The sequence below is a fragment of the Rhinoderma darwinii genome, chromosome 1 (genome assembly GCF_050947455.1).
Source record: "Rhinoderma darwinii isolate aRhiDar2 chromosome 1, aRhiDar2.hap1, whole genome shotgun sequence".
Taxonomy (NCBI): Eukaryota; Metazoa; Chordata; class Amphibia; order Anura; family Rhinodermatidae; genus Rhinoderma; species Rhinoderma darwinii.
In genome coordinates this window covers 89,928,754-89,955,264 of record NC_134687.1, presented here as the reverse complement: position 1 = coordinate 89,955,264, position 26,511 = coordinate 89,928,754, and the positions used below count along the sequence as shown (strand labels likewise).

Sequence of the window (26,511 nt, the reverse complement as noted above, 5' to 3'; positions counted from 1 at the left end):
ATACGCCGTGTACTTTTACGCTGTGTATCCGCGATGCTCAACCCTATGGGTGCTGTAGAGGGGAGGGGCATTTTTTTTTCTTAATAAATAAGAGGGTTAAAAAAATATATATTATCCAGGACAACCTCTTTAAAAATATCTTAAATGTGAAGCTATAATTTCTTGATCGGTAAGGGTCCGAGCACTGAGACCCCCACCGATCACTAAAACGAAGCTGCAGAAGCACTCGGGTGAGTGCTGTGCAGCTTTGCTTCTGATCGGCTTTCGGAAGCAATTCATAGACTTTCTATTGAGCCCGTTTTTCGCTCCAAGGGAAGCCGATCAGAAATGAAGTGTGACGGCGCTCACCTGAACGCTTCTGCCACTTTGTTTTAGCAATCTTGGGGGGTCTCAGTGCTCAGACCCCCACCGATCAATACTTCTGACATGTCACTATGACAATTCAGAAGTTTTTTTAAAGTTTAGTTAAACTACAGATAATAAAACATAAATGATATCATAACTTTATATCATTATAATAATTGTTACGTAATTCCTTATTCCCAAATATGCCTAGTTCACTATATATGTACTGCCAAATTATTCATAGGCCACCTTAGTAGATAAAGCTATGTAGTATATTTCCTTTTATCTTGTTGCTGGCCTACTTGTATAACTCACATATAATTTCACTAAACAAATTCTGTCTCGTGATCGAAGCGTTCACCCAGCACAATTCTAAAATAAGCGCTCTCCAACAGCCTCTTCTTCACATTGTGCTTGCATTTCGTACATGCTGAAACGTAATACAAACTCTCTGACCTCTGACCCGCTTCTTCCAGACTATGCATGTGAACTTCTCTGCGGTGCGTGTGTGTGGCGACCATTTTTGGAAATTATTATCTCATCAATGAAGAAAAAAATGCAAGAATATTAATCTAGTAATGTAGCAATCTAGGGTTTTAAAATAATTCTGTACTTTCACAGCACCACTCCCATCTTATGTTGGAACTCAGCCCCATTTAACTTTAAAGATTATATATATATTTATACATTATATTTAGATAAATATATATATATTGTCAGGATCTGTGCAGGGGGTTTTGATTGGCAAAAGCCCTGTATGCCGCCATATAAAATCCTAGGCATGTGCAGGTACAGTAAAGGCCCCGTGTATTTCTATGGATGCCCTATTATGGCTCCATAAAAGAAATACAGCTGTGCGCATGAGGCCTAAGTGTATGTTCACAAACGGCAGATTTGTTGCCATCATTTTGGCGAATGTCCCTTTCAACTGTATGGAACTTGCAGAACGCGCGCACGCTCTCTGCAGAAAAACAAGACTGTGTGATCGCGCAAGAGAGATCACACAGCACAAGCCGCTCACACTGTCCGTAGCTGATTAGACAGTGTCAGAGCGATACGTTACACGCCCTCATGCCATTCAGAAATAAGGAAACGCCCCATTGACATTTTAAGGGGTTATTTACATTTCGTGAGCCAAAAATTTAACGGCATCGATATCTAAATAACGGAGGAGGATAGATTTTTTTTTTTTTAAAGTAAGACAAGGTTTGTGCAGCAGTGCCTATTACATGGTTCACTCAGCTGCACATCTATGGGCAGGTGAAAGGTTCTCTTTAACTTGGAGTGGGAATATCCCGATCAGTGGAGTCGCTAGCATCGGTGCCCCGGATCCCCAAGCGACTGATGCTACAGTGGTCACAATTGCAAGCGGGCCGCAGCCCCCGGCACGGTGTCTATAAAAATAGTAACTAGGGCCTATGTAATAAAAAACACAGGCCCCAGTTACTACAGTAATAACACCATACTTACCCTCCTTCCTGACAGCAGCGGAAGGCCTGACGTCTTCTCGCATCATGACGTCACGACGCTGGATGGTGTCGGGACATCCGCTGCACCGGAGCCGTTAGTGTAACAGCACTGCCTGCTGGGGTCCTGTATCTAAGCCTATCTTGTGGTAGGCTTAGATGCAGGGTATAACAGACAACATCACACATGGACCCTGTATCTAAGCCTACCACATGTTGGGCTTAGATACATGACCAAGTATGATACTGCCTGATGAGCCCTCTATCTAAGCTTACCACATTACAGGCTTAGATACAGGGCCCCAGCAGACAGTAATCTTATACTGTATAAGATTACTGTCTGCTGGGACCCTGTATCTAAGCCTACAATGTGGTAGGCTTAGATACAGGGTCCAACAGACAATATCACACATGGGCCCTGTATCTAAGCCTACCACATAGTATATTTAGATACATGGCCATGTATGATACTGTCTGATCAGCCCTGTTTCCAAGCCTACCACATTGTAGGCTTAGATACAGGGCCCCAGCAGACAGTAATCTTATACAGTATAAGATTACTGTCTGCTGGGGCTCTGTATCTAAGCCTAACATGGTAGGCTTATATACAGGGCCCATGTGTGATCCTGTCTGATGGGCCCTGTATCTAAGCCTACCACGTACAGTATAAGATTACTGTCTGCTGGGGTCCTGTATCTAAGCCTGCCTTGTGGTAGGCTTAGATAAATGGTCTAACAGACAGTATCACACATAGGCCCTGTGTCACACATAGCCTACCACCTGTGTTACTAATGTTTTTTTTGTGTGTTTGTGTTTTTTTACAGGTTCGGTTGTTGGACTACGTCGGATTTGAGGACTACTTCGATGACAGCTTTTTTTATTTTCAATAAAATGGTTAGTGAGGATTGTGTGGGGGTTTCTTATTTCAATAAAATATTTCTTCTATGTCTTTGTATTATCATTTGAACTTCATTACTATCACCTTACTAATGGCCACTGGCTGATTGACAGTGTCCATTACTAAGGCAGGGCTTAGTGTTAGCCGGTGCAGAGGCTAACACTAACCCCCCATTATTATCCGGGTACCCACCGCCACCTGGGGTGCTCGGTAAGAGCCGGGTACGATCCAGTACCTGATCATCTGTAGTGATGGCCGGGCACTGGGGCAGCCGCAGGCTGGTATTACTAGGCTGAGAAAGCCCAAAAACATTGGGCCTTCCCACCCTGGTAATGCTAGCCTGCTGCTGCTATGTTGTATCTGGCTGGTTATCAAAAATGGGGGGACCCCACTCCATTTTATTATTTTTTTTAAATGGAAAAAAAGTTGTGCGGCCCCCCCCCCCCCTATTTTTCATAACCAGAAAGATACAACACAAAAGCAGCAGGCTAGCATTACCAGGGTGAGATGACCCACTGTTTTTGGGCTTTTCCAGCCTAATAATACCAGGATGCAGTCACCCCAGTACCTGACCATCACTACAGTTGGTCGGGTACTGGATCGTACTCAGCTCTTCCCGGTACCCCTGGTGGCGGTGGGTACCGGGGTAATAATGGGGATTAGTGTTAGCCTATTCCCCCGCTAACATTAAGCCCCACCTTAGTAATGGACGTTGTCAATCAGCCAGTGGCCACCACTAAGGCAGTAATAATGAAGTTTAAAAATAATACAAGGACATAGAAAAAATATTACATTGAAATTAAAAAAAAAAAAAACCCACACAACCCTCATTAACCATTTTATTGAGAATAAAGAAGCCGTAATTGAAATTGTCCACGAATCCGACGTAGTCCAACAACTGAACCTGTAAAAAACACAACACAACAAATAAATTTGTAACACATAAAAAAGCAAAGCAATTCTTATACTTACCTTCCTGGGTCCAGTGCTGGAGCCACAATGTCAGCGCGCTTGGCCCTATATCTAATCCTATCATGTGTGATACTGTCTGCTGTGACAATGTATCTAATCCTGTCCATAGCTATAGTGTTGTAGTGCTATAGATATCCTGGCTTATATATATATATATATATATATATATATATTGTGAGGGTTTAGCATCAGGAGAGGTTGGTACAGTGGTTTCTTTGTAGCCAGAGACAGGGACACCGTGCATTAAAAAGTCATAACAGGGCTTTGCCTGTGTTTTTATTCTTGTCAAAGAAACAGCCTCTTGTACAACAAGGCAAAATACAAAATAAATCCTGCTCGTCTGAGCACTAACTAAACAAGATATTATCTAACTATACCAAGTGCCTTCCTACCAGGCACTGGACACAAAGTAACACAGGTCTTTACTCACATAGAATACAGGCTACTCCAGCCTTAGTAGTCTCCAGTCTGAGTCAGGGGTGAGACTCCCACACACTGTGTCTGCACCTTTTTATACACAGGCTGCAGGTGCAGCTAATTGAGCAGCAGCCTTGTCCTACAAACCGAGATGGACTAGGGATTGGGGAACTCGCCCTGCTCTTCTCCAATCCAACTCCAGGCCCTTTTTCCGGCTTTTCCTTAAGCCGAGATTGGAAAACTAGAGCTTTCTATTGCAAGAACTACTCATTCCCTGGAGCCTAGGATACATATGACAGGATTCTAGGGGAAATATACCTTCCCTCAATGACTTTACCTGTCACTGTCTCACAATATATATATATATATATATATATATATATATATATATATATATATATATATATATATATATATATAATATATATATATATATATATACACACACACACACACACATATACATACACACATGTATCGTGTCTGATACTGTCTGCTGGGTCCATGTATCTAAGACTATCATGTATGATACTGGCTGCTGAGATAAGGTGGGTATGTGGGACTACCTACAGGGGACTGCATGGCACTGCCTACAAGTATGCATGTATGGCAGGGGGACTGCGTGTGCAACCATACAGGGGGGTTGTGACACTATATACAGGGGACATTGTGTGGGGAACTCTCTACGGGTGTCTTTGACTAGAGCCCAAAGACATAACTTTGCTTGGGGCCCCAGAAATGCCAAATTTGCCCCTTAGGTTTAGTACAAGGATACTTACTGCTGGGGCCTGTATCTAAGGCTAAATTTACACGAGCGTGACAGATTTTCGTGCGTTAAAAACACGCATAAATCTGTCCGTGTGCGTTGCGTTTTTGCATCAGTGTGCTTTGCGCGTGGCATGTGTTTTTCACGCCCCTTGCAAGCACTTTTTTTCCAGTGTAATTGATTTGTGAAACACGGACAGCACAGGGATGTGCGTTCGTGTGCTGTCCATGGTTTTCACGCACCCATTGACTTCAATGGGAGACTAGGTGCGTCAAAACGCGGCAATATAGGACAAACAGTGAGTTTCACGCAACGGACACTCGCTGCGTGAAAACTCACGCATGTGTGAGTAGCCCCATTGAAATCAATGCGTCCATGTGCTGTGTATTGTTTCAACGCAGACGGACGAGATTCACGCTCGTCTGAATGAGCCTTAAGTCTATCATGTGTGATACTGTCTGCTGGGGCCATGTATCTAAGCCTGTCATGTGTGATACTGTCTGCTGGGGCCCTGTATCTAAGCCTATCATGAATGATATTGTCTGCTGAGACAATGCATCCAATTCTATCCAGTGGTGTAGCTATAGGAGACTTAGTCTCCTTAGATATGCTACTTTCCGATATGTATGTAAAAATGTATTTATTTTTGGGGGGGGAGGGGGTAAATATATGTCTCGAGACTTGTGCCCCTGATCTTTTAAGACCCTTATACATGACTGGCGTAAGTAGAGTCCTGTGATGATTGATCCTGTTAACCTTTTATTCCCCTTTCCCTTCCCATAAAGACACGTGACAACCGAGGTTGGATGTGAAATGGCCACAGCAGCCGTTTATTAATTGTCCTTATTTTTAATGCAATTTAATCCGAAACATTCGGATAACTCCCTTAGGAATTCGACCAGAGAATTCCTCCTATAATTCCATGACCCAACATGGGTCAGAATCATAAATAACAATCAACATTATTAACACTTAACAGAGCAGGGGAAGTCCTTGAAGCCCTTTTAACACCGGATTTCCTTTAAGTTAGCCATCTGCAAACCACCACCAACTCTTTACCTCCAGCCGTAAACCAGCTCGGAGGCACCGCTCACCTCTGCAGATGGCTCCAACCACCAGAAGACCACTTCAAAGGGATAACACCCGATGAAGTCTTCAAAAGATATACCTTCCACCAGAAGACCACTTCAAAGGGATAACACCCGATGAAGCCTTCAAGTGATATACCTTCCACCAGAAGACCACTTCAAAGGGATAACACCCTATGAAGTCTTCAAATGATCTACCGTTTTGGGGGACGCATACCCCCGATGCGACCCCCCCACCATTTTGTACTGACCAACCTCAAGGACCCCCCCCCCCTTGCCAGCTGCCATGACACCCGGACCTGCTCAAAAGAAATAAAAGAAAACACAAGTTACATAAGCATACCTCAAAAGCACGATAAAATAGACAAACCCACCAACCAATCCAGATCCCCAACATTACCACCTAATTCAGGGCGGAAGGGTGGGAGCTGATTATATTACTTGCTGCTCCTCCCGCTGCTTCCGGCTCAATGCCGAAAACAGCGGGAAGAACAGAAACACCCCCGGCTCCTCCCCACTCCATCTCCTCCCTCTCCCTGCCTCAACTAACCCTCTCTTCCCCTATTGGCTGTCCCTCCTATGGCAGTCATGGAGGCTCCCCGTTAAGCCCTCCGTGCTGCCGTCCAGCCTCTTCTTGACTGGCCTAAGTAGAGTCCTGTGCTGATTGATCCTGTTAACCTTTTATTCCCCTTTCCCTTCCCATAAAGACACGTGACAACCGAGGTTGGATGTGAAATGGCCACAGCAGCCGTTTATTAATTGTCATTATTTTTAATGCAATTTAATCCGAAACATTCGGATAACTCCCTTAGGAATTCGACCAGAGAATTCCTCCTATAATTCCATGACCCAACATGGGTCAGAATCATAAATAACAATCAACATTATTAACACTTAACAGAGCAGGGGAAGTCCTTGAAGCCCTTTTAACACCGGATTTCCTTTAAGTTAGCCATCTGCAAACCACCACCAACTCTTTACCTCCAGCCGTAAACCAGCTCGGAGGCACCGCTCACCTCTGCAGATGGCTCCAACCACCAGAAGACCACTTCAAAGGGATAACACCCGATGAAGTCTTCAAAAGATATACCTTCCACCAGAAGACCACTTCAAAGGGATAACACCCGATGAAGCCTTCAAGTGATATACCTTCCACCAGAAGACCACTTCAAAGGGATAACACCCTATGAAGTCTTCAAATGATCTACCGTTTTGGGGGACGCATACCCCCGATGCGACCCCCCCACCATTTTGTACTGACCAACCTCAAGGACCCCCCCCCCCCCCTGCCAGCTGCCATGACACCCGGACCTGCTCAAAAGAAATAAAAGAAAACACAAGTTACATAAGCATACCTCAAAAGCACGATAAAATAGACAAACCCACCAACCAATCCAGATCCCCAACATTACCACCTAATTCAGGGCGGAAGGGTGGGAGCTGATTATATTACTTGCTGCTCCTCCCGCTGCTTCCGGCTCAATGCCGAAAACAGCGGGAAGAACAGAAACACCCCCGGCTCCTCCCCACTCCATCTCCTCCCTCTCCCTGCCTCAACTAACCCTCTCTTCCCCTATTGGCTGTCCCTCCTATGGCAGTCATGGAGGCTCCCCGTTAAGCCCTCCGTGCTGCCGTCCAGCCTCTTCTTGACTGGCCTAAGTAGAGTCCTGTGCTGATTGATCCTGTTAACCTTTTATTCCCCTTTCCCTTCCCATAAAGACACGTGACAACCGAGGTTGGATGTGAAATGGCCACAGCAGCCGTTTATTAATCGTCATTATTTTTAATGCAATTTAATCCGAAACATTCGGATAACTCCCTTAGGAATTCGACCAGAGAATTCCTCCTATAATTCCATGACCCAACATGGGTCAGAATCATAAATAACAATCAACATTATTAACACTTAACAGAGCAGGGGAAGTCCTTGAAGCCCTTTTAACACCGGATTTCCTTTAAGTTAGCCATCTGCAAACCACCACCAACTCTTTACCTCCAGCCGTAAACCAGCTCGGAGGCACCGCTCACCTCTGCAGATGGCTCCAACCACCAGAAGACCACTTCAAAGGGATAACACCCGATGAAGTCTTCAAAAGATATACCTTCCACCAGAAGACCACTTCAAAGGGATAACACCCGATGAAGCCTTCAAGTGATATACCTTCCACCAGAAGACCACTTCAAAGGGATAACACCCTATGAAGTCTTCAAATGATCTACCGTTTTGGGGGACGCATACCCCCGATGCGACCCCCCCACCATTTTGTACTGACCAACCTCAAGGACCCCCCCCCCTGCCAGCTGCCATGACACCCGGACCTGCTCAAAAGAAATAAAAGAAAACACAAGTTACATAAGCATACCTCAAAAGCACGATAAAATAGACAAACCCACCAACCAATCCAGATCCCCAACATTACCACCTAATTCAGGGCGGAAGGGTGGGAGCTGATTATATTACTTGCTGCTCCTCCCGCTGCTTCCGGCTCAATGCCGAAAACAGCGGGAAGAACAGAAACACCCCCGGCTCCTCCCCACTCCATCTCCTCCCTCTCCCTGCCTCAACTAACCCTCTCTTCCCCTATTGGCTGTCCCTCCTATGGCAGTCATGGAGGCTCCCCGTTAAGCCCTCCGTGCTGCCGTCCAGCCTCTTCTTGACTGGCCTAAGTAGAGTCCTGTGCTGATTGATCCTGTTAACCTTTTATTCCCCTTTCCCTTCCCATAAAGACACGTGACAACCGAGGTTGGATGTGAAATGGCCACAGCAGCCGTTTATTAATTGTCATTATTTTTAATGCAATTTAATCCGAAACATTCGGATAACTCCCTTAGGAATTCGACCAGAGAATTCCTCCTATAATTCCATGACCCAACATGGGTCAGAATCATAAATAACAATCAACATTATTAACACTTAACAGAGCAGGGGAAGTCCTTGAAGCCCTTTTAACACCGGATTTCCTTTAAGTTAGCCATCTGCAAACCACCACCAACTCTTTACCTCCAGCCATAAACCAGCTCGGAGGCACCGCTCACCTCTGCAGATGGCTCCAACCACCAGAAGACCACTTCAAAGGGATAACACCCGATGAAGTCTTCAAAAGATATACCTTCCACCAGAAGACCACTTCAAAGGGATAACACCCGATGAAGCCTTCAAGTGATATACCTTCCACCAGAAGACCACTTCAAAGGGATAACACCCTATGAAGTCTTCAAATGATCTACCGTTTTGGGGGACGCATACCCCCGATGCGACCCCCCCACCATTTTGTACTGACCAACCTCAAGGACCCCCCCCCCCTGCCAGCTGCCATGACACCCGGACCTGCTCAAAAGAAATAAAAGAAAACACAAGTTACATAAGCATACCTCAAAAGCACGATAAAATAGACAAACCCACCAACCAATCCAGATCCCCAACATTACCACCTAATTCAGGGCGGAAGGGTGGGAGCTGATTATATTACTTGCTGCTCCTCCCGCTGCTTCCGGCTCAATGCCGAAAACAGCGGGAAGAACAGAAACACAGCCGGCTCCTCCCCACTCCATCTCCTCCCTCTCCCTGCCTCAACTAACCCTCTCTTCCCCTATTGGCTGTCCCTCCTATGGCAGTCATGGAGGCTCCCCGTTAAGCCCTCCGTGCTGCCGTCCAGCCTCTTCTTGACTGGCCTAAGTAGAGTCCTGTGCTGATTGATCCTGTTAACCTTTTATTCCCCTTTCCCTTCCCATAAAGACACGTGACAACCGAGGTTGGATGTGAAATGGCCACAGCAGCCGTTTATTAATTGTCATTATTTTTAATGCAATTTAATCCGAAACATTCGGATAACTCCCTTAGGAATTCGACCAGAGAATTCCTCCTATAATTCCATGACCCAACATGGGTCAGAATCATAAATAACAATCAACATTATTAACACTTAACAGAGCAGGGGAAGTCCTTGAAGCCCTTTTAACACCGGATTTCCTTTAAGTTAGCCATCTGCAAACCACCACCAACTCTTTACCTCCAGCCGTAAACCAGCTCGGAGGCACCGCTCACCTCTGCAGATGGCTCCAACCACCAGAAGACCACTTCAAAGGGATAACACCCGATGAAGTCTTCAAAAGATATACCTTCCACCAGAAGACCACTTCAAAGGGATAACACCCGATGAAGCTTTCAAGTGATATACCTTCCACCAGAAGACCACTTCAAAGGGATAACACCCTATGAAGTCTTCAAATGATCTACCGTTTTTGGGGACGCATACCCCCGATGCGACCACCCCACCATTTTGTACTGACCAACCTCAAGGACTCCCCCCGCCACAGCGAAACAGGCCTTGACCACCTTAAGCCTGTGAGTCCCTCCAACCACCACCGCCCTCTCAATTCCGTCTGCTAAAGCCAGGATCAATTCCAACCTCGGTCAAATGTACCCCCTCACCCCTCCAATAATTCCCGACTCCTGACTCCAGGTCCATGTGACAAACACAAATGTCCCCGTTCTTGGCAACAAAATGTGACACCGCCCGGTTTACCTAACTGCGGGCCTTGTTCACCTTCTCGGCTGATCTCGCTAAACGCCAAATCTTCCTTGGAACTATGTCCGACCACACAATCACTAGGTGAGGATAAGATGCCCATAACACAATAAATTGCACTTAATTTCCCGCACCAACTCCCGAAGCGGGCGCACCCCCAGACATCCCCCAGTGCCCAAAGATTATCCCAAAAGCCCCCCCCCCTAAACAAGGGCGATGATCTGAAAAGAAAACAAGCACCTCATATGAAGACAATCAAAACACCATTACCCACACCCAACAAATCAGGGCGCACGTAAGAATTTTTAACATCTAGCACCAACTTGATACTCGGACAAAATCGAGCCATTCTCATGACGGAGTAATGGCGCCTCCGGCACCCCACCGCATGGCTGAAACCAACCATAAAAGCAACCGGACACATCGCCGACCCCGGAAGGGCAGAACCCTACCGACCCCCTTGATCAGTCTTGGACCGCCGCAAACAACTCTAGTCTATCCCCCCACAGACCCACATCTGGGTCACATCTTGGACACCGCCTGGAAACATCCTGGAAACCCCGTGATTTAAATCAAAACGCCCCACCAGCAACAAACTACTCCCTTTTGCCAGGGAAAAACTTTTTAGATACGCTTTACCTCGAGTTAGCCATCTGCAACCACCACCAACACCTTACCTCCAGCCGTGAACCAGCTCGGAGGCACCGCTCACCTCCGCAGATGGCTACAACCACCAGAAGACCACTTCAAAGGGATAACCCCTATGAAGTCTTCAAACCATGTACCTTTTTTAGGGGGACGCATACCCCCGATGCGACCCCCCCACCACCTCCCCAACATCCCCCAGTACAACCATGCTACCAACCGGTCCTTTTCCATACTGATGTTACCCCAACTCTTGCCCGCTCCTTCCGCTGCTGCCAGCAAGCCGAACAAATGCTACAAGTCACCCTAGCCAGCGACCGCCCCATCAACCGTTCCCCCGTATCGAAAACCCGATCCCAGACATGCTCCGGGCAAACCAAACCGAACAGCTCCACTGCCGGTGCCAATTAGCGAAATCGATCCCCCTGCGAGCGAGAAAGAGCATCAGCAATACAATTGGAAACCCCTGGTACCTGCAGTACAACAACTCGCGTGTTTAAGACAAGCCCCCAAAACTAGATGACACAAAACTGAAACCACAGGTGGAGACGAAGCTGATAAGTTGTTAATTGCTAACCCACCCCCATATCATTGCAGTGGGACCGAACCTTTTATCCCTGGGCCTGTCCCCCCCCCCCCACACATGGTCACCACGACCACCCTGGGGAGAGCTCAAGACGGGCCATATTCCACGTAAGACCCTGGTCACCCAGCTATCCGGCCAGTTCCCCGCACACCATTGACCTCCTGCCTATGCGCCAAAGCCGCCGGCCCCGCCGCATCAGTCCACGGCTCCAACTTGCCCATATCATTTACCGGTGACATCCACCGCGATCTATCGTTATATTGTCCTAGGAACGCATCCCCGACCTGCAGATCAGCCTTGTGATCCAAACCAATCCTCCCAACAAATAGCGGGATGCCAGGATACCCGCCGTTGCTGCCGCCAATCCCCTACTAAAATTCTACCCCTTGGCATAATCTGACAGGCAAATCTCAACTTCCCCAGCAGCTACTGGAGATCGCGCAAAATGATCTTCTTCAATCGTCAAGCCTGCCTCACCTCCTGCCGCAATGGCAGTAATTTCTTTCCTTCAGGAAGCCTGCCCTAAATTGCGACTGAATGCATTTCGATCCCTTAAAACAAATGGTAGAAACCGGGCCCCCGGTTGTACCAGGCGCCAGAGGGATTCCAAAATCCGTCGCAACCTTCTGCGATGAATACAATGCGTTACCGCAAACAGGGGAACCGCTAGAGCCGACGCCCGAACTCATCAAGCCAATGTATTAATAAATCCACCCCAGCTACGCCCTTCGTCACCCATTCCACAACTACTAACTGCTTCAAAGCATGCGCCGGACCGAGCACATCCCATTGGAAGCCACCTATCGACATAAAACCCCCCGTTCCGGAAGCCAACCCAACAACCGTTGGCTCTCTGGATGTACAGGCAGCAACTGGAACTCTGCCTAGCGGTCAGTTTTTGCCACCACCGACCCGGGCCCCGCCTACCGCACTAATGCACCGCCGTGTCGAATGACCCGTAAACAACCGAGCATAAGTCGTTATCTATCCCCTTATTCACGTACTATCCCCTGGGAAAGCAAATGCTGAATCAGCCGGAATTTATGAGGCCCCGCTTTTGCCCAAAACCCAAAGGGGAATACCACTAGATTCTCTATCGGCAACCGGCCCGGACCGCGACCCAACGACACTTCCTTCCAAAGTTTACCCGAGCCGACCGCCGAGTGCAAATAAGCCGATTCAAGGTTGTAACGGGTAACCGGAACCCCGTGTGGAGGAGGAGGGATAACAAAAACCACACAAAACCCTTCGTAAATTATCCTAGCTGCACCCCTATCCGGACACTCACTTAGATGCCGGGCAATCCTTTTCACCCTCACCGGCGCCGCCCCTGGACCAACGGCAGAAGACTGAGGGCCCGGCCGCCTACCTTTCGCATGCCTTTTCCGGCCCTCCGCCCAGACACGCTCAAATCTACACGTGGCACCAAACTTACATCGGCCATCGTGAAATTGCCATCAGAACCCCAACTTTGACCCAAAGCCCTGTCCGGACTGACTAGACTGACCACCTTGCCCACGCTCCCGGGAAAGGACTGCTTAACCGGGCCGCAACTCGTAACCACCGCGCAATATCCTTTTTGATCCCCTGATCGCCGACCGGACCGCAACCAAGCCTAACAAAAGAGGATAGAGGCCAGTCAACCTCTAGGACAAAAAGACAACACCGAGAAGTGGAGACTGCCATGTTTTTTGGTAGCGACGTACACCGTACAATGCCCCTGAACAATCTACTTTCCCCCCCGTATGCCCGATAGGCCAAACCGATGGCATACCAATAATAAAACAACGCCGAGCAATTTTTTGGCACCTTTCCTCCGATCACGCTTGCCAAATAGCAAAACTTGGGACCAATTGACGAACGTCTGCGGGATAAGCCTATACCGCCGACGTTCCTCTTCCCCCTTCTTACTCTCATCCCGCTTGCCATTCCAAACTGACTTTAGCAAGCGGCAGAAAAGAAAATTATCACGTACATTGTCCTCCAAATCCGGTCACGGACCTCCCCCCGGGGACCCCGCTGGAACTACAGGCGCCGCTGCCCTATCCAATCGCCTGACCAACTCGCGCAAACAACCCACTAAAACTGTTATGCATCGCGCCACCGCCCGCCGATACTTCCGCGCTCGCTGCCCCCACCCCCAACACCCGACATGAAAATTGCTGAATACGGTAAAGTAAGAGTTATACACTCACCAGGCTGCCCAGGCGCTGTGTTCCCGCCAGCCGGAAAATTCTGACCGCGTTGCGACTCATCCAGCACCCCCATCTTCCAGATCATCTCTTGCTGCCGATTGGTACTCGCACCGACATCTCCGCACAGGAATCCAGGCACGCTGGCAGATGAGCCGACACCTGCCGCCCGACCTCAGGGACCCAGAGTCCCGACCGAACCTGTTGCCGCGTCGTCGTCGCCGATCTTGACGTCCTCACCGATGCTCTTGAGGAAGCCTGCCCCCTGGCCGGAAACATCACCATGCGGGGCGGCCGTGGACTGCATGCCGAAAAACTGCCTCTGATTGCGGAAGTATGGCCTGCAACTCCCTGTTAACCGCCGAGCTCCGTCGCGGCTGGGGATTCCTGCCAGGACGCAGGCCCTGGGAGGAGGCGCCCGTCCCAGCAGCCTGGCCTGCAGCGTCCCTAAGGGCTCCCATTGCGACGTGGGCCCGCGGGGGCCACATCCGGACTCCCCCGATCAGGTGGCGGGACCTCCGGGAGCGGCGGGGTGACACTGAGCTACCGCCGCTCCCCTGACACCCCCTGCTTTGTCGGAGCAGGGGCAGTGATCCTCACCTCTCCCCCCACCGCCCTGTGACCAGCGTCTGAGACAGGGGCGGGGGAGGGGAGCGCATCCCTGCGGGCCGCTGACACAGAGCGCCGGGCTCGGCGTGAAGACGGGCCCGCCTGAAAGATCCGTGATCAGGTAAGCCGGAGCAGGGGAGCTGATTATTTTACTTGCTGCTCCTCCCGCTGCTTCCGGCTCAATGACGAAAACAGCGGGAAGAACAGAAACACCCCAGGCTCCTCCCCACTCCATCTCCTCCCTCTCCCTGCCTCAACTAACCCTCTCTTCCCCTATTGGCTGTCCCTCCTATGGCAGTCGTGGAGGCTTCCCGTTAAGCCCTCCGTGCTGCCGTCCAGCCTCTTCTGGATATAGTGAGAGAGTTGAGTTCATTAAACAACCTCAGTGGGACTGGAACTGCCAAATTTTGTAGGACGTATAAGCACTAAGGGAAAATTATATGAATAGGAGCTCTGGGACAATCTTATTTTTGTCTTTTATGTTCTTTAACTGTGTTTTACAGGGACACAGCGTTCCTGTAGTAGTCTGAAATCACTGTGTAGCGTCCATGGCCGCGGGCTGTCCGGTTTACTTACCTCCCGACGCCCGCAGCCATGGATTTGTGAGCGCTGGTCCCCATATACTTCCTAGGAGACGCCAGCGCTCACTTCCGCTCTGGTCTGCTGTGTCCCGTAGGGTGTGCGTGCACACTCGTGCCCGCTTTTAACCTCTTAACGCCGAAGGACGGATATATCCGTCCTCAGCAGCTGCTAGTTCGCGCAGGAGGACGGATATATCCGTCCTGTGATGGCGCGGGTACTGCCACTGTACTCACGCGATCAGCGGCAGGAGCACGGCTGTTATACATAGCCTGGCTCCTGCTGCAACTGACGGAATCGAAGCGCGCGCCGATTCCGGCAGTTTAACCCATTAAATGCCGCTGTCAATAGTGACAGCGGCATCTAATGTGTTTGACAGAGGGAGGGAGCTCCCTCTGTCACCCCATCGGCGCCCCCGCAAACAAATCGCGGGTCGCCGTCGGGTTTCCATGGCAGCCGGAGGCATGACCTAACAGGTTGCCTGTCAGTTTTACACTGACAGGCAATAATGCTTTGGTATACTAAGTATACCAAAGCATTATATATGCGATCGGCACATCACATAGTGAAGTCCCCTGGTGGGACTAAAAAAAAAAATGTCAATCAGTTAAATAAAGTTGGTGAAAAAAAAAAAATAATAATTACAGTGAAAATCAAATTTTTTTTGCCCAAAAAGTGGTTTTATTTAGTAAAAGTGTCAAAACAAATCACACATACACATATATGGTATCCCCGCGATCGTAACGACTTGAACAATAAAATGAACACATTAATTAAACCGCCGGATAAACATTGTCCAAAAAAACCCGCAAAAAATAACGGCAAAATTCTCTCTTTTCTCCAATTCCCCCCATAAAAAATTAAATAAAAATTAATCTATAAGTCCTATGTACCCCAAAATAGCACTAATGAAAACTACACATTGGCCCGCAAAAATCAAGCCCCCATACGGCCACATTGACGGAAAAATAAAAAACGTTACGGCTCTTGGAATGCGGCGATGGAAAAACAAGTAATTTTTTTCTAAAAGGCTTTTTATTGTGCAAACGTAGGAAAACATATAAAACCTTTACATATTTGGTATCCCCGTAATCGTGCCGACCCATAGAATAAAGTGAACATGTTATTTACGCTGCATAGTAAACGGCGTAAATTTATAACGTGAAAATCTATGCTGGAATAGCTGTTTATTTTCAATACTCTCCTAAAATAAAGTTAATAAAAGTTAATCAATATATTATAAGCATCTAAAAATGGTACAATTACAAAATACAACTCGTCCCGCAAAAAACAAGCCCTTATACGGCTATGTCGACGGAATAAAAAAAAAGTTACGACTCTTGGAATGCGACCATGAAAAAGCAAAAAATAATCCTTGGTCATTAACGTGCAAAATGGCCCGGTCATTAAGGGGTTAAAGGGCCAGCGTGCGTACATGAAAACAATCATCATCATCAACTCACATGATTTCCTGGACTATAAGAAGGCCTCTGCCCCTCTGATCCTTGCCTGAGAGTTGTTTGTCAAAGAAAATGGTCTCCTAGTGTTTTCCAGTTCCAGTGTTCCCTGTTCCTGTATCCCGTGCTATCCTGGTCAAGTGCCGAGCTGTGCTGTAGTTGTGCTGTGCTGTATCTACGCCTGTCCTGCTGCTCGACGCTTGGTGTCTACCCGCTGCCTAGTCCCAGCCGAGCCTGCCTTGCTACTGTCCGATCTGCAACAGGTACCCTATATGAACCATAGACTTTGACCTACCGCCAAGGTGGTACGGCCCAGTGGGTCCACGAACCCAACGTGACACACTGTTCTTTGGTTCCGATTGATTGATTGATTGATTGATTAATTGTTTGATTGATCGATTGATTAAACAGACTTAGAATTGTAAACCTCCTGTTTTGTTTTGTTTTTTTGTACAACTTAGCCAAAAATCACAAACAGCTGAAATTTTTACATGTAAAAAAACAAATCATAAATATTAACAGTAAAGTAGGTTTTATAAATGATATGTCTATAGCTCAGAATACTAATATCAACATATTATCCGCATTATTGACAACTGTAAAATTATGATTACAATCAAAATAAATTGCACAAGCTTCACCCCTGCCCTCAAAAACAGCATGCATGTATCTATAGTATTTTTTATTATGGACACTAGCAAAAAGTCCCCTATTTATATGTAGTGATTGAGAATTTACAGACAGTTACACATATTTTCTACTTTTTAAACATAGTTGCAGAGTATTTTATGTACAGGTGACTGGTCATATCATGTCATACTGTGGAGAAAGAAAAGACCTTTCGAGGCCTCTACAATGCAGTAAACATTGAAATCTGTACCACAAGTACAGTGTTTGGTTTTATTCACACTTGCGTACTATGGTCAGTATTTTGCATCAGTATTTGTAAGCCAAATCCAGGAGGGGATCCAAAACACAGAAGAAGTAAAATACCTTTCCATTACGTATTTTCTCTGTTTATATCAGTATATATCTAAATCATAAAGAGCTTGTACGGGGTTAGAAAAACATGGCTGCTCTCTTCCGAAAACAGTAACACCTGTTCACAGGTTTTATGTGGTATTGTAGCTCATTCCCATTCACCTTAACGGAGCATGAACAGGTGGGGTGCTGTTTTGTTTAAGAAAGCAGCCATTTTTTTTCTAACCTGGACACCCCCTTTAAGATATAAATATAAAAGTCATGCTTTTTCGACTGACTCACCATTGACTAGATAGTCAAGCCACTAGCACCTCTATCTTGTTAAATCTTCAGAAAAGCACAGAGAGAATTTAGATAGACCTCCTACACAATGTTTTCCCTATTCTCTATGGCAACACCCATCAAATGTCACTGACAAGAAAAAGAGGATTCGACAATAAAATGATCCTTTGGACACATTCTGGTGCATTCCCAGACAATGGATGTCTGCTCTGGAGGTAATAAAGTGGGTTGCTTTAGTCAACCTATTGTCATGACATCTCCTCCATGTACTCTTTTATTCACAGCTACCAATTCAAAGCCTAAAATAAGTGGAGTATAGGAGTATAGGTTATATTCATTGAATCAGTCCATCTTTAATTTTACAAATTCATACAGCTCTACCTGCTTCATATTTACTGCACTTTCTTACATTTAAGAATCATATAATCATATATAAAGCACAACCATATATACTATAATACACTGTAATAAAGATTCACAAAAAAATAAAATGGAAGATGTAAAACCAGGGTATTACAAAATGATAATAAACAGGATTATTAACAAGTACAGAATAAGGGCTCATTCACATCTGCATTGGGGCCTCTGTCAGGGGTCTCCGTCATAGATCCGGCCGAGATTATTGGAAACAATAGCGCAGCAAGCTGTGCTATTGTTTCCACTAAAACCACCGACACCGATTGAAATTCTGTTTTCCCTTGTTCTTCTCCTCTTACAGAGCAGAACAATGAAAACCCCTGAAGCAGGTGTGTACATAGTCTAACCCGCCAATTTTTTTATGTATTTAGTAAATATAAGACTTGTATTCATATGCCATATGTAGACTTACCAAATATTGGGAGCCTAGTCTTGTTTTGGTCAGTTGCAATGGCGACCAGCACATCTTCTGGAATATGATGCCTTAGAGGTGTAAGTGGCAGACTTCTGTCACTGTAGGAGGACAATGTTGTTTGAATGTTCCTTCTAGGTGGTGGTAATTCTTCATCTCTATGGCGTGCTACATCAGCCCTAGAAATCCCTCTTAATGACAAGGTCTCTGGGTCACCAAGACGGGACAATGGATGTTCAACGATAGGCAGTCTTGGCACTGAGGATCGAGGTGGGGACAGAAGATGACTAGACATCTTGCACAGTCAATATAATCTGGAAAACATAAAGATATAATCATAGCAAATGTCCCCATTCACATGTACAATCGATCTTATAGTATAATATGTATAGTTTAATGGGAGTCCAAGAGAATCACCATTAACATTTTATGTAGCAATTTTAGTCCCCAATGGCAGATTTCAGGAACTACAGCTACAGGTGCTCCTCTCCTTGAAATGCAAATCATATTTTCCCTATCTATGCATTCCTCCGTCATGTAAACAAAGAAATTTGCATCGGCCAAGATCTGGCCTTCAGGATAACACAAGAAGGATTATAATATTTTTCCCAACTGTTAAGGCCCTTTTACACAGGCCAATGATCAGGTAAACGAGCAGTTATATGAACACTCATTCCCGATCATTGCCCTGAGTAAATAGGGCAACGATCAGCCGATGAACGAACAAATACTCGTTCATCGGCTGATCAAATCGTTTATGCAGCAGAAAATATTATCTTTTTCGGCAGCACATCTCACTGTGTAAACTGGGAATGCATGGGGATGAACGATCGTAGTAACAATTGCTCTCCCCCATACATACTTGTGAAAGGAGCAAATGTGCACCGATCAACGAGCTGTCTCGCTGATCGGCGCTTGTAGTTACGGCCAAAATTGGCAGGTGTAAAATACACACATACAGTACCAATACATACAATTTGACTAGACATTTCTAATTATTTGTCTAGTTACTGTCAAGATTCTCTTATTGTTATTAAACAATAATTTAGATTAGAGGTGCCAAATCTGCAACTCTCTAATATGTGCAGTGTAACTCCGGCCACAGCAGAACTCATCTGGATAGGTTTTAGCGCCTTTCTCCTATACATTGAGAACTCTACCCAATCACAGTGATTAGAGGGGCTGTTAATTGACAAATACAGCTAAATATGGTTGTGTAAACTATATATGTGCCATATATGCGTGTGTCCATTCCCAATCATAACATGATATGTGGCCCTTTTTGTGATAATCTGCATTTGAGCCCCCCTTATTGTGGGAGGTTGACCACAACTACCGGTGCTGTACTGAGGATTCACTCATGCCAAAGTTAGAATAAAATGATTTAAAAAAAAAGATAATCTTCTCATTTCCATGTAGCAACAAGACATTTTTTGTATACACTGTATGGAGTAAATATGACCCGATAAACCTCAATGATATTGTAAGTTGGACTAGTACTTTGCAGAAAAGTTTGGCTGCTTTTTGTAACCCATTCCATTCTGTCTTTACTTTCTAGTACAATAGATCTCAATAGGTCATATGAAGGGCATAGGTAAGAATGTAATGGTTTGTGTCACCTGTCATGTTTCCAAGCCACAAAGAATTTGGTTGTCGGCATTGTATACTAGCAGGGAGAGTGAGGGATGTTTATTGGACACGTCTATAGTTATATACAGTTAATTTCCCCTATTCACACAGGATCATGCCAGATACAATCTATACAATAGGGGATTAGGATGTTCGTCCCCTCTGTTAGACTAGTTCAGTCCCTATCAGATATCAACAAATACCAAGAGAATTTGACAATTCTACAAATTCATCTACTCATTGTAAAGATCCTGTTAGATCCTGTTATTACTATTATCTCTCCAGATAGTCATAAAGGGAACCTGTCACCAGCATTTCACCTATTGAACTTATCCCTCACTGGCCGTGGCTATAAAAAGTTCATTACCGTTATCCCCTCTCCTAAACTCCTCCTCCGACTGTAAATAATGGTCTGCAAACATTTAGCGCCTTTTATCGTAATAATCTGGCGTCCCTCTGTGCGCGTACCCCAGAAGAGGACATCAATGCACAAGCGCGGGATAGTGTGTGCTCGGGAAGACGAGGAGCTGTCAATCAAATATAAGGAGGCGGGGTAAACTCGGAAAGACTTGAGGAATGAAGATTTGACTCTTTTCTGCTCCTTTGCATACGGTCTGGGAATACTAAAAAACTGAATACTAAAGCTACAGAGCCGACTAAGAAAACAATTATAGGTTATATAGAGATGATTGTTCACCCACTACCACCGGGTATTGCTGGTTTAATAGGTGAAATGCTGGTGACAGGTTCCCTTTAATTTCCTCTGTAGGGATGGGTAGCATCCCTGGTGGTCTAGGGTAGTGGGGAGGTTAATGGTAACACCCCTTCTGATCTAGCGAAGTAAATGGGTTTATGGTTACATTCCTGAAGGTCTAAGCTAGTGAAGGGTTTAATGGTAACAACCTTTGTGATCTAGGGCAGTGAAAGGGTTTTTTAGTTACATCACTGGTGGTCTTGGGTAGTAAAGGGAAATGGTAACATCACTTAGCCATCTAGGTATTGAAATGGTTAATGGTAACAGCTGCACAAGCTATATGTCTTCCCCTGCAACAGGCATTCCGGGCACCACAACCACCTAATAATTTAAGTTAAAGCTCGGCTTCTTTATTGACATATGTTTCAACAAATTTATAAATCTGTCACAACTTGCATCACTGATATTAATTTTCTTTCACACTGGCTAAAATTGTGCTACTTTTTTCTACGCCAGGTTCTGTGTGGAGTAGAGATGCTACTTTTCACTCCACTTTTACACCTGCACGGCACAAATGGCTCTAAATTCTGGTGCAAATGGTTAATAAACATGTCATAAAGACACTATTTTGGAGTAAAATGCTGAAAAAAGGCGCAAATACATTGATAAATGTGGGCCAAAGTGTTTATCATTTAAAACATTCTAATAAAAAAAACAATATTTCAGAAAGGAAAAAAAAAGAATAGTAAATTATCATGTCAAATATATTTCAAGTAAATCAATATAGTTATATAAAATATATATAAAATATATAATGAGGGAAAATCGGGAAAATACTAATTAATATGTATATCTGTTAACACAGAAAGTATAATAATTCCAACTATGTATTCTTGAAAAATAGTTACGCAGTTTACTTCACTTTATATATGTTTATCCCATCTGAGTCTCACACTTCCACATGAAATAATACTAAAGAATATATACATTTACCCCACAAAGTATATTACGTAACGGTTACGCTGAATTAAATCATGTTTAACACATTAGCTGGTTCAATATATTTCTTGTTAAACTTGTGTATTCAAAGAGTTAATAGACTATTAATCGACCAAAACATCCCTGCCTTTCATGTCTCAGGATCTGTGGTGTACTCTGCATTTAAATGGAATCTATTCAATGGCAATCGCTGTTTTAAACACATTTCCTACGACTTGATTTTACTTTCTAACTTAGAAAAAAAAACGTCAAAAGTTCTGAATTCTCCTGTTTAAGTGAAGAGATTCTATCCACTACTTACTGTGAGGCTGGTTATGCAGTTTTGCTCTTTAATTCCTTATTATCCGTGCTTGCTCGCTTTGTAATCCTCACAGTGTTTGGTGTAGTGTTGTTCTCTTTTATTGAACAGAGTCAGGTTGCTAGAGGCAACATGAAGAAACCTAAAATCCCCTGCCAATGCATTGTAACAGGAGGCAGCAGCCAGCTCTGGGAGGCCGAGCTGTCAATCAATGCACTAACCAAGCCCCTGCCCGCAGTCACATTGTGTATTGTGGTGACAGTCACATCTTTACTCTGCACCTAAAGAGTTCTCTACACTAATCAAAATGTGCACACAGTTATGTAAAGTCAGCCAGACCGTTCTCTCAAATGATTGGGATCCGGTTAACTATTTAACTATAATGTAACAATATTTACTGACACTTTGTCTTCGCCTTAAAGAGGTTTTCCCATCAGAGATAAATATGACATATCCACAAGATATGTAATAAATGTCAGATAGATGCGGGTACCACCTCTGGGACCCGCACCTATCTCTAGAACGGGGCACCCTAAACCCCGTTCTACTGCTCTATGTTGTGGCTGAAGTGTGTGATTTCCGACCCTGAATTACGTAAACAGAGGGGGTACCCGCATCTATCTGACATTTATGACATATCCTGTGGATATGTCATAAATCTCTCTGATGGGAAATCCCCTCTAAGTAAATAACCGCATTGCTAATTGATTTCTTTGAATCAAAATGTAAATATACTGTAATGACGGGGTAAGGAGACAGACAGATGAGCCCTAATCTACCCGCCACTCAGTCCCTACCTACTTGCACAGCCCGTCCTAGGCGACGGCGTACAACTGGGCGACAGTCCCTACGCTCAATACATGCACGAGAGACAAACAGACAAGGGTACACAGAAGCTAAGGGAAATGGGGCAGTTGCCCACGGCAACACCGTGAGCAACAGGCGTAGTTGAGTGTACGAGGTACCAAACGCAGAGCAGGAGCGTAGTCAGTAAAGCCAGGGTCAAAATGAAGCAAGGTCAATAATGATAGCAGGAGCAGCAGAGCCAGGAAACAGGAAAGAATCACAGGCAGAGACAAGTAGGAAATGAAGGTATAAATAGACCGAGGGCGGGAGCTAGAACCGTCTGGCCAGGCTGTGATAGGTGCTCCCACTCCTGAGCCTACCAGCCTGAGTGGTAGCAGATCGAGTCACTCTATGAGACTTAGGAGCAGGTGCAGACTGATTAACCACGGACATAGACACAGAAGCTGTGTCTGGCAGATTCTTTACACTGGGCTTCCATAACACCTCAGCAGTGCCACAGGCTGATCGCCTCAATGCCACGCCGCATTGATGCAGGAATTCATGCAAAAGAAGCCCCGACCTAGTATTGAGGGCATATACTGTACATATGTAAAGGGTTTGCCTGACACAGGTTCTGTGTCGACGCCCGGGGTTAATCAGCCTTCATCAGCTCCTAGGTCTGCTAGAGTGACGCGATCTGTTACCACTCAGGCTTGCAGGCTGAGGAGAGGGAGAACCTATCACAGCCTGGCCTGATGGTTCTAGCTCCCGCCCTTGGTCTATTTATACCCTCACTTGCAGCATGTTCCTTGCCTGTGATTCTCTTGTTTCCTGGCTCTGCTATTCCTGCTATTTACCTGATTGACAACTGTAACTTTTTGACCCTGGCATGCCCGACTATTCTCCTGCTCTGTTTTGCTACTACGTACTCTCCTGGTTTGATTTTGCTCGTTCACCACTGCCTGTTGCTCATGGTTTTCTGTGGGCAACTGCCCTTACTCCCCTTTGCTTCTGTGTGCCCTTGTCTTGTGTTGTCTGTCTTTCCACTTACTGAGCGTAGGAACCATCGCCCAGTTGTACGCCGTCATTTAGGACGGGCCGTGCAAGTAGGCAGGGACTGAGTTGTGGGTAGATTAGGGCTCACCTGTCGTCTCCCCACCCCGTACCATTACATAATCAAAGGCCACATACCTTTTCGTACCCTGGTCCCTGACTCTACTATGGATCCCCTTGAGGCTCTGGCTCAGCAAATGCAGGGTCTCTCCCTACAGGTCCAAGACCTGGCTCAGAGGTTCAACTAGCGTGATGCTACCCAGGTAGTACCCTTCACCTCACCTCTTGAACCACCCCTCAAGTTGCCTGACCGGTTCTCAGGGGACCAGAGGACTTTTTTCTCTTTTCGGGAGAGTTGTAGACTCTATTTCCGATTAAGACCCCACTCCTCAGGTTCTGAGAGCCAGCCAGTGGGTATAATTAGGTCCCTGCTCCAGGACGGCCCCCAGGAATGGGCCTTCTCCTTGGCTCCTGACACCCCTGAACTTTCTTCTGTTGACCTTTTTTTTCCTGCTCTCGGGCTCATCTATGACGAGACTGACAAGACTGCCTTTGCCGAGAGTAAGTTGGTGACCTTACGTCAGGGTAAGAGACCCGTTGAGGAGTACTGTTCTGACTTTAGGAAGTGGTGTGTAGCTTCTCGGTGGAATGACCCTGCCTAGAGGTGCCAGTTTAGATTTGGTCTGTCGAATGCCCTTAAAGACCAGTTAGTTAGCTATGCCACCTCGGACTCTCTAGATCAGGCTATGGCTTTAGCGGTACGTCTTGAACCAAGTCTAAGGGAAAGACGACTTGAACGTTCTGATGCCTTCACCTCTGGCTCCCCTATGATGGCTCCAGAGTTTCCGCTGCTTTGTTCTTCAACGGAGAACTCGGATGAACAGATGCAACTCGGGGCCTCCGTGTCCCCCAACAACATAGAGATTTCCGCAGGAAGAATGGTCCCTGCTTCTACTGTGGGGATGACAAGCACCAATTGAACTCCTCTCCCAGGTGCAAGAATAATCAGCCGGAAGGACTTCCGCGCCTAAGTGACCATCGGGGAGGTCGCTTGGGCGCACAGGTATTTCCCGTTAACATGAAGCCTAATAAAATCTTGCTTCCCTTTCAGGTCTCTTTTGATAGAAGGTCTGCCACCGGCAGTGCCTTCGTGGGTTCAGGGTCTGCTGCTAATATTATGTCTGTGGAATTTGCCATGTCTCTAGCTATGCCACTAATTGATTTGCCTAAACCTGTCCCGGTAGTGGGTATTGACTCCACTCGCTAATGGTTATTTTATGCAGCATACCCGTTGTTTTTTAACTCATTCTTGGCTCCATTCATTTGGAGCAGTGTTCTGTGTTGGTGATGCAGGGGTTGTCGTCCGATTTGATTTTAGGCCTCCCTTGGTTGCAGACGCATAATCCCTCTTTTAACTGGAATACTGGTGATCTTACTAAATGGGGTAATGAATGTATGATGTCATGTTTTTTTATTAATTTGGTTTCTCTCGCTGAGGAGGTGATCACTCTACCTGAGTTTATTCAGGACTTCGCGGATGTCTTTTCTAAAAAAGCCTCCGAAGAGTTACCTCCTCATAGAGTACGATTGCGCTATCGACTTGGTACCAGGAGCTAAGCTCCCTAAAGGAAGGATATTTAATCTCTCTTGTCCTGAACGTGAAGCCATGAGAGAATATGTCCAGGAAAGCCTGGCCAAGGGTTACATTCGCCCCTCTACTTCTCCGGTAGGTGCTGGCTTCTTCTTTGTGGGGAAGAAGGATGATAGTCTTAGGCCGTGCATCGATTACCGAAGTTTAAATAAAATCACTGTAAGGAACCAATATCCCCTTCCTTTGATTCCTGATCTCTTCAATCAGGTGAAGGGGGCCCAATGGTTCTCTAAGTTCAATCTTCGGGGGGTTTTAACCTTATCCGGATCAGAGAGGGGGATGAGTGGAAGACTGCGTTTAATACACCCGAAGGTCATTTCGAATATCTCGTCATGCCCTTTCGGTTGTGTAATGCTCCCGCGGTCTTCCAGAATTTCATAAATTAGATTTTAAGAGACTATCTAGGGGTATTTCTTGTAGTGTACCTTAATGATATACTTGTGTTTTCCAAAGACTGGTCCTCCCACATTGAGCATGTCAGGAAGGTGCTCCAGGCCCTTCGGAAAAACAAACTCTTTGCAAAAACCGAAAAATGTATGTTTGGGGTGCAGGATATACCATTTTTGGGTCAGATCCTCACTCCTAACGAATTCCGCGTGGACCCTGCCAATGTTCAGAATGGGTCCGCCCTACAGTGCTTCCTGGGGTTTGCTAATTATTACAGGAGATTTATTGCTAACTTCTCGGTCATCGCTAAGCCTCTTACGGACCTCACTCGTAAAGGTGCTGATCTCCTCCACTGGCCTCCGGAGGTGGTTCA

At 45.9% G+C, this 26,511-nt stretch overlaps 1 protein-coding gene across 1 annotated transcript in view; it reads right to left on the bottom strand.

Moving 5' to 3' along the window:
* LOC142736331 (EF-hand calcium-binding domain-containing protein 6-like) overlaps positions 1–22,473 on the bottom strand; it is a 159,577-nt gene extending 137,104 nt beyond the window's left edge. Inside the window, exons 1-2 of the mRNA XM_075849637.1 lie at positions 22,265–22,473; positions 18,642–18,955 (exon numbers count right to left, since the gene is read on the bottom strand). Of these exons, the coding sequence (XP_075705752.1) occupies positions 18,642–18,936 (295 nt within the window). The 5' untranslated portion in view covers positions 18,937–18,955; positions 22,265–22,473. The remainder of the gene's footprint in view (positions 1–18,641; positions 18,956–22,264) is intronic.
* Between the last annotated feature and the right edge of the window lie 4,038 nt (positions 22,474–26,511).